Genomic DNA, 9,407 nt, shown 5'->3' with positions numbered 1-9,407 from the left:
CCGGGGAAAAGGACGTGTTGACACCCTATAACAAGCAGATATTGCAGCTTTTCCTACTTGCATTTTCCTACTTGCAACTTGTTGACAGTTTTGTCACGTCCCTTGATGAACATTGTGCTGCATTTATAAGATGCACAATGGGGCAGGTGGATGCTTTGATATAGCAATGCATGTATATCTTCTCTCTTGCAGCGAATATTATACATAACGAGCTAATTAAAAGTTACAATTACAAAATTACAATTGTCACTAGGGGACGAAATACGAATTGTATACAGATATTGGAGAAGGTGAAACGGCATCGGTATCGGCTATCATGAGGCTTTATGGCAGTTGGGGATTACCAACATGGCCTCTCGAACACTTCACCACCTGCTAGCAGTTTAACATTGCTTTAGCAATCCAGTTCTATATACACACACTTTATTAGGAACATCTGTACACCTACTTATTTGTGCGATTACCTTATCAGCCAATCATGTGGCAGCAGTGCAATACATAAAATCGTGCAGGTACAGGTCAGGAGCTTCAGTTAATGTTTACATCAACCATCAGAATGGGGAAAAATGTGATCTCAGTGATTTCAACCGTGGCATGATTGTTGGTGTTAGATGGGCTGGTTTGAATATTTCTGTAACTGCTGATCTCCTGGGATTTTCACACACAACAGTTTTTAGAGTTTACTCGGAATGGTGCCAAGAACAAAAAACATCCAGTGAACGGCAGTTCTGCAGATGGAAATGCCTTGTTGATGAGAGAGGTCAACGGAGAATGGCCAGACTGGTAACTCAGATAACCACTCTGTACAATTGTTGTGAGCAGAATAGCATCTCAGAATGCACAACATGTCGAACCTTGAGGCAAATGGGCTACAACAGCAGAAGACCACATTGGGCACTTTTTATTAGGACCATAGTGTTCCTAAATTGTAATTTGTACGGCCATATTAGGGTTTACCGTGATATGACGTCATGGCAACAAAGTTGTAAAATTAGATAAAACTTTACGCAGAAAAGGTTAGAAATAGATTTTATCACACTAAAATCATGTTATCACACATTGTTTACATCTTGTGGCTATACTTTTGAAACAGTGAGTATTTTAATGTTTACAGATTGGCCCCCACTCACTTCCATTGTAAGTGCCTCACTGGAACCCAGATTTTTGCTTTTTTTTAAGAAAAGGGATGTGTAAAAACATTTTTTTTTTGGTAATAAACATTATGCCACAAATGCTGTTGATTGAGCTTAACTATTCCTTTAACTATGGTTTAAATGTTTTTACACATTTTCTTATATATTCATAGAATTTTTAACCTAAAATCTTAATATTGAAAAATTTATAATATATGTCAACTAACTTTCGCAAGTATTGTCATAGAATTAACCACAATTAAACCTAAAGTGTCCCTTTCTGGTACGTATCTTGCACATACGACACATTACCAATTAGCATATCTGAACAAAATTCTTTAAATGTTATCGTTACTTTTTAAAATCTATCATTACGTACAGTGTGCACTACCAGTTAAAACGCTGGACACACTCATGTTTTTAAAAAACGTTTGATCTAAAGGAATATATTTATATACTGTATATTGGTCACTGCTTTGTTCCCATATTTAGATTTGTTATTTCTTACTGTAGCTGTGATAACTTTGCTATTATTCGAAAATATGAATATGATAAGTAATAATAAGGAATGAGTAGGTGTGTCCAAACTTTTGACTGTTATTAAGTGCTCTTCATGCATTTCCATTTTCAAGTACCACCAGGGGGCAATGCAATCAAAATTTCAAGCCATTTCCTTTATATGAAATGTTTAATTAGCAGTCAGTCGATCTGTTCTGCAATCATCATTACAGATGTCAACAGTCACATCCAAGCACCGTGTTACATAAAGAAGCTTTATCTCACTTCCTTCAGTGAATGTACAATGTAGAAAAAATGCTGGCTTACAAAAGAGCCGATAACATCAATAGACAAAATGTCTGACAACAAGCTTTACAGAATATTTCCCTCTGTTCAGTTTAACACAAGTCTCATGAAGTTAAGTTCTATAGACTGAAGTTGTTTAATGGTAACATACCAATTTTTCTTATGTAAAATGGCAATCACAATGTGTAAAAGAGTTATTTACAAATGTATATAATTTTATGGTGAGACAGGGACAGTCAGACAGTTGAGAGGACTGGAGTTTGGCTGGTGGTACAGATGTTGTCCCAAATAAACCTTAGGATGAAACCTGATATGTCATATATTTTTTGGTTCTGAATTATATAAATAAATGAACAATGTCAGTGATGCAATTAGGATATGCACATTGATAAATCACAATATAAAGGGGAAAAAATGTAACATTTTATACAATGTAAGATATAAAACTACATGTACATATTTGCTACATCCTGTACATTTTTCACTCTTAACCCTATAGTGTTGAAATTCTCTTTTTTGGAATAATTTAATATTTTTTTCCATTGTTACTTGATTGAGTATACTTAAAGCTGAAGTATGTAACTTTTTCAGTGTTATAATACTTTCTCCTATCCCAGCTTAATATGCAAAACAACTATAATTAAGCCATTCAGAGGTTAACTTTCATGAAAACTGTAAACACTGTCTCTGTGGCGCTATAAAATTCCTCTGTTTGTTTTGAGCGACCCCTTTAGACCCGCTCCAACAACATTACCAATGGAGTATCTCTTTGTTTGACCAATGGCAGGCATAGGGTGTATACAGAAAACTATACTTCAGCTTTAAAGTAACCTATAGCCAAAAAATAGTGCTAAACTGTATAATAATCTACTTAATGTCTTTCAAATACATTTACTAGTAGAGTGCTACATCCTACCAATATCTCTATATTTCAAAAATAGAATTGTAATATTTTGTACCCTTCACTTCAGAAAATCTGAAATCTTTAATTTCACAGTAGATATTCAGTTTATGTATGGCTGTTACATGGAAAAATATTTTTGTAATGGACACAGAATGTTCATATATCAACACCTTCAATTAATAATAGTATTATGCTGTAATTGTTATGAAATTGGTGGAAGATTATTATGAGCTGGAACACTTTTCTTTAATTATATAACATTAAAAATAATTAACATACCCTGCTAAAATACACGAAAGGGAAACCAAGATGATTAAGACAAACATTGAGCAATCCAGACTAAAATAAACAATATTGCTGTCATTGCCTCTGTCATCCAGAAGGGGGCAATAGAGGTGAATATGGGACAGCTCTAGACCTGAGTCGAGTATGATCTTGTGAGAGAAGGTCTAGGGCGGGTGCAGGTGGAGTATTCAGAAGGCATGTCTAGACTGCGCTGGAGATGGAGCGACGAGAGTGGATGAGAACATCGGGAGGGGTGGGGGCCAGGTATGGCTGATGGTCATGTGATGCCTGTGTACAAAACCCCTGGAACCTGCGGAGGAGAGAAAACAAATGTTTCTGAAAGAGTGTAAGATGGAGAAAGTTGCCTAACCAAGAAACAGGGTAATTATTTCCAGTGAAATAAACATTTAGCAAAAGGTAAAAAGTTTGCAAGTGACACAAGAAAGTGTAGACCAACTTGTATCAGAGTTTCAAATCAGTACAATGGCTCTGTTTCAAAATCGAATGAGCTGTCTTGGTCTCTACTGCGTACACACGCAACTGCCTTTTAAGGCAGCATGCTAACCAAAATGGAAACTCATATGTGTGGCAAAATTACTCTACACGCTCTATATAGGCAGCATTTAGGTGTGCCACACATATATCGCTCCTTATGTGAAGCTGAGACTAAATGAACTTAAATTCTAAATTTCAAGTAATTGATTACTCATTTCCTTTTGTGTTAGAAAACTCTTCTACAAAATTTACTCGAAATGCTTAACCTAGGTTTTACTACAGTAAACATAGTTTAACCATGGTATTTGTAGTAAAACAATAGTAACCACAAAATTAACCATGTTTACTACAGTCATGGTTACTACAATATTACTATAGTAAAACCATGGTTGATTTTTGTAAGGATTAAATAATTAAGGCAACAACATTAAATTGTATCCTTAATATACACTAATAAACTACAAAACACCCCATTTTATATAACTGAATCAAAATACAGTGATAAATAGCAGCAATGCACTAAATATTTATCTTCAAAAAAGAAGGCAAAGTCCCTTTAAGTTCGTGCTGAGCACAAGTGAATCAGGGAATCATTTATGTGAACTAGTACATTTACATGAAAGAACCAACTTACTAAATTGAACCTGATTTCCCAACCCTATATAAAAGGGAATTGTTTATTTTAACTGGTTCATCTACATGAATTTTCTGCAAGAATTGATTCACTTCAAGTACAGCTCTTGTTTAGATTTCCCATGCCTCCCCTCCCTATCTAGGGTTCCACCCATCACCCCTTACCTGAGGGCCACTTAACTTTTCGAGTGGACTCTCTATACAGGGCATGGCCACCATGGGCATGTTGAGCGGGGGGTCTGGGCGTGGGGGCTGCAAAGGGGACGGCATGGGTGGTAGGGGAGGCTGTGTCTGCTGGAAGTTATTGATCACACAAGTGACCTGGATGAGTGAAAAAAGCAGAATGGAGAGAAGGTTAATGGTGACTACAAAGTCGTATAAGGCATTTATGGCAATGGAAGTTTAGGTCGAATCTGCCTGTTGTCGATTAAGGACTTTATGCCCAGTGCATGTTCAGTTAAGTCCTTGGCATGGTTGTGACTAGACTTGCTTTAAGAGGATAAATGAAGGCGTCTAGAGCAGGTGGATTAGCTGCAGACTCAGTAAACACTTGTTAGAATTTGTTATTAAACGTGTGTGTTCAAATGATTTTAAGTTCAGTCATGAAACTGTACATTGAGCAAGATTATAGGTCCTTTGACATGTAATCAGGTAGCAAATCAACTTTCATACTCTCTCTTTGTCTAACATTTAAATTGCCTCAGTTATTGCAGGTAAGCCGGTTTCACTGCAGAGCATTACGAGAGTTTTCTATCTGAAACCCTCCTCCTCCCCAGCATCACCTGTTTAGATCTGGTTTAACTGTCAGAGATCAATGGAATGCAAGTGGACATGAATCTGCAACAGAACATGAAATGCAAAAGCCTCCTTGCTGAAAAGACCAGCTTACACCAGCAGTTAGTGTTGGTCTAGTGTTGGTCTAGCTGGTGGAACATGCTAACGCTTACATACAATTGCAAACAGTATGCAACAATGTGGTCTGTGTTATCAAAATGCAATTTTTTGATGTAGGTTTCGAGACATGCAATGACATTGTAGTATGAACCACTGTTGTACTGGCTTACTACATACATAAGAGCATACTGTCTCATTAAAGCCCCCCCAAAAAAACTCAATGGAAGTATGTAATGCAGATGCTTCTAGCTACGCAAGCTCCATTTCATGTGTTGTTGCATTCCAAAAATGTGCAGACCGCAATTCATAACTTAACTCAAGTACACGTTGCATTCTTAAAGTCAGCATGAAATGAAAATTCACCTTATCTATTTTCTAAATGCATGTTATTGATCTTATTGTGAACAATTAATCCATGCATATGTTTTATTTAAAAAACTTTTTTTACCTCGTAATCTTCAAAATGTAATAACTCGATCTTCCAGTGAAACGACAGTCTTCTCTCTGGTGACGTATGCAGGACTTCTCCAATCATTTAGTCCGCTTAAACCCTGCCCCTTTCTTATAAATACCACAACCTTGCTGTGGTGATGTGGGCGTGGCCAAGAAACGACTGTGGAGAGCGAGGCCGAGAGAAGAAGAACGGCAAGGACTGAAACCTGTGGGAAATTCTCTCTAACAGCTGTTTGTGTTTGCAGTGAGAGCTGGGAGGGCTAAAAGGGCAGTCCGAACCACTGGAAGAGAGAGAGAGAGAGAGACGCACGCAGCAGTGCTTATGTGTGCCTTATTTACATTGTACTGAAAAGCAGAACTTTGTGTGACACTGAAAAGTGTGTTAAAAATAAAGACTCACGTGGATCGTTTCTCTGGCTACCGCTTCCTCCTTCACGAGAGAACTAGAGACTTATCACACTTGCGTAGAGTTGAATGAAGCATCAATCGTATGTTGGTGAAGATGGCAAGGTGTATTGTCATCAGTTTTCCTTCAAAACTATCGTTCCTTAACCCAAACTTCCTTGGTTATGGGTCAGCTGGCTTGAATTTACATTTAGAATGAGGAGGAATAACGGCGAATTTGCGGCTGTGTTCGAGACATTTTATGCCTGAATTGCTGCGGTGATCACTACTGAATACAACACTTCGGATGCCACTGGAGGGTATTTATATTTTTGAATGCAGTTATTTTAGGATGCACAACATGAGTAAGTGTTTTTTCCTTTATATTTAGTGTATTGTGATTCAAAATGTTAAAATATGGTTATCTTTTACTCATAAATTTTTCAACGGCTACAGTCTCTTCGTAAGCAAAGACCACGATGTGCTTGTGCGTTTATGTTGTCCGTTTGATCATGTGTTGAGATCGCTGCTCAATCTCACCGATAACAGGCTGTAACATGTAAAAGATGGGCAAGGAGGAGGCGGGAACCGGCAGAACAGTCAACATAACTTGAATTACATAAATTAACTTAAACAAACATAAACACACACACACACAGCAGCTGCTTGTGTGTCTCTCTCTCTCTCTCGAACTGGCGCCCTCATCTTTATCCCCCTCCCAGCTTATTAGGTGACTCAGCGCTGGCCATGCACCCTCACGGCCCGGCCACGCCTCCTCTCATCACACTCCTCCACCGCCCGATTCAGGCCGAGGATACCTCCGGTGTGTGTACTCCCCTCCCTTCCCTTGCTGGAGGGGAGGTGTTGCCCTTCTGGCCGTCTTGCTTCCAGCAGGTCTTCTCCACCTCTCTGGAGCCCTGGGAGAGACGAGGGGAGGGTGAGGGGAGAGGGAAAGAGCGAGGGGGGGAGACAGAGAGAGAGAGGGGGGGAGACAGAGAGAGAGAGGAGAGAGAGAGAGAGAAAAACCTCGCTCGCCATTCCCCAGACATGCCGTCGCCTAGTCCTCAGCCACTCCTCTGCCCTCTGTTGAATGACAGCAGCTCCTCCCCTGGCAGACGGCAGTGAGTCCACCGACCTCTGGCGGATGGAATGGCTCCTCCCCTTCCTGGTGGATGGCAGTGGTTCCTCCAACTCCCGGCGGCAGGCAGCAACTCCTCCGCCCCTTGCGTACGGCCACGGCTCCTCCCCTAGCGGACGGCAGCGGCGAGAACTCCATGACAGCGCATCCCTCCTCCTTCCCGGGTTTCGGCACCAGTGAAACGGGTAAGAATGGGCAAGGAGGAGGCAGGAACCGGCTGAACATTCAACTTAACTTTAATGAAATAAAAGAACTGAAACATAACATAAAACACATACAGGTGCATCTCAATAAATTAGAATGTTGTGGAAAAGTTCATTTATTTCAGTAATTCAACTCAAATTGTGAAACTCGTGTATTAAATAAATTCAGTGCACACAGACTGAAGTAGTTTAAGTCTTTGGTTCTTTTAATTGTGATGATTTTGGCTCACATTTAACAAAAACCCACCAATTCACTATCTCAAAAAATTAGAATATGGTGACATGCCAATCAGCTAATCAACTCAAAACACCTGCAAAGTTTTCCTGAGCCTTCAAAATGGTCTCTCAGTTTGGTTCACTAGGCTACACAATCATGGGGAAGACTGCTGATCTGACAGTTGTCCAGAAGACAATCATTGACACCCTTCACAAGGAGGGTAAGCCACAAACATTCATTGCCAAAGAAGCTGGCTGTTCACAGAGTGCTGTATCCAAGCATGTTAACAGAAAGTTGAGTTGAAGGAAAAAATGTGGAAGAAAAAGATGCACAACCAACCGAGAGAACCGCAGCCTTATGATTGTCAAGCAAAATCGATTCAAGAATTTGGGTGAACTTCACAAGGAATGGACTGAGGCTGGGGTCAAGGCATCAAGAGCCACCCCACACAGACGTGTCAAGAAATTTGGCTACAGTTGTCGTATTCCTCTTGTTAAGCCACTCCTGAACCACAGACAACGTCAGAGGCGTCTTACCTGGGCTAAGGAGAAGAACTGGACTGTTGCCCAGTGGTCCAAAGACCTCTTTTCAGATGAGAGCAAGTTTTGTATTTCATTTGGAAACCAAGGTCCTAGAGTCTGGAGGAAGGGTGGAGAAGCTCATAGCCCAAGTTGCTTGAAGTCCAGTGTTAAGTTTCCACAGTCTGTGATGATTTGGGGTGCAATGTCATCTGCTGGTGTTGGTCCATTTGTGTTTTTTGAAAACCAAAGTCACTGCACCCGTTTACCAAGAAATTTTGGAGAACTTCATGCTTCCTTCTGCTGACCAGCTTTTTAAAGATACTGATTTCATTTTCCAGCAGGATTTGGCACCTGCCCACACTGCCAAAAGCACCAAAAGTTGGTTAAATGACCATGGTGTTGGTGTGCTTGACTGGCCAGCAAACTCACCAGACCTGAACCCCATAGAGAATCTATGGGGTATTGTCAAGAGGAAAATGAGAAACAAGAGACCAAAAAATGCAGATGAGCTGAAGGCCACTGTCAAAGAAACCTGGGCTTCCATACCACCTCAGCAGTGCCACAAACTGATCACCTCCATGCCACGCCGAATTGAGGCAGTAATTAAAGCAAAAGGAGCCCCTACCAAGTATTGAGTACATATACAGTAAAAGAACATACTTTCCAGAAGGCCAACAATTCACTAAAAATGTTTTTTTTATTGGTCTTATGATGTATTCTAATTTTTTGAGATAGTGAATTGGTGGGTTTTTGTTAAATGTGAGCCAAAATCATCACAATTAAAAGAACCAAAGACTTAAACTACTTCAGTCTGTGTGCATTGAATTTATTTAATACACGAGTTTCACAATTTGAGTTGAATTACTGAAATAAATGAACTTTTCCACGACATTCTAATTTATTGAGATGCACCTGTAGATGCGCACGTGCACACACAGCGGCCACATGTGTCTCTCTCTCAGTGGTAGGTTTGTGTGTGTTCACTGCATACTCGCATTCAGATCTGCCTCCATTCCGCTATGCAACACCCACTTTTCACAATCCAATCAACAACCGATGGATAAACTCAAATGACTACCCTACATTTTTTCTTGTTCGATGAGCTGTTTCACTCGGAAATATGTCACAATACAGAAGTAAAGTCGGTCGCAACTTCCGTTTCATGCCGACTTCAACAATGCCACGAATAGGCTATAGTGAATATTAGAGTGAACTGTCCGCTTCTACAGAGAGTTTTTTCTTTCAGGTTAACTACTGTAATGGTGGAGCAACAGTTTGAAGAAAATATTGCTAAGCAAGTTAAAGGCAATATACTTATAGTAGCTTACCTAAATAATAGCACA

At 39.8% G+C, this 9,407-nt stretch overlaps 1 protein-coding gene across 12 annotated transcripts in view; it reads right to left on the bottom strand.

Moving 5' to 3' along the window:
• Positions 1–1,802: 1,802 nt before the first annotated feature.
• Positions 1,803–9,407, bottom strand: part of plppr2b (phospholipid phosphatase related 2b) — a 97,251-nt gene continuing 89,646 nt past the window's right edge. For 5 of the 12 annotated variants that reach the window (XM_051707743.1, XM_051707742.1, XM_051707744.1 and 2 more), the window contains 2 exons: positions 4,436–4,575; positions 1,803–3,436 (listed from right to left, as the gene is read on the bottom strand). In XM_051707743.1, coding sequence (XP_051563703.1) covers positions 3,328–3,436; positions 4,436–4,575 — 249 coding nt within the window. In that variant the 3' untranslated portion in view covers positions 1,803–3,327. Of the gene's footprint in view, positions 3,437–4,419; positions 7,341–9,407 lie in introns of those variants that run through there. The other 7 variants (XM_051707746.1, XR_007898232.1, XR_007898233.1 and 4 more) reach the window with 7 other exon arrangements.

The sequence above is a fragment of the Myxocyprinus asiaticus genome, chromosome 9 (assembly GCF_019703515.2).
Source record: "Myxocyprinus asiaticus isolate MX2 ecotype Aquarium Trade chromosome 9, UBuf_Myxa_2, whole genome shotgun sequence".
Lineage (NCBI taxonomy): Eukaryota > Metazoa > Chordata > Actinopteri > Cypriniformes > Catostomidae > Myxocyprinus > Myxocyprinus asiaticus.
This window is presented reverse-complemented; position numbering and strand designations above follow the sequence as displayed.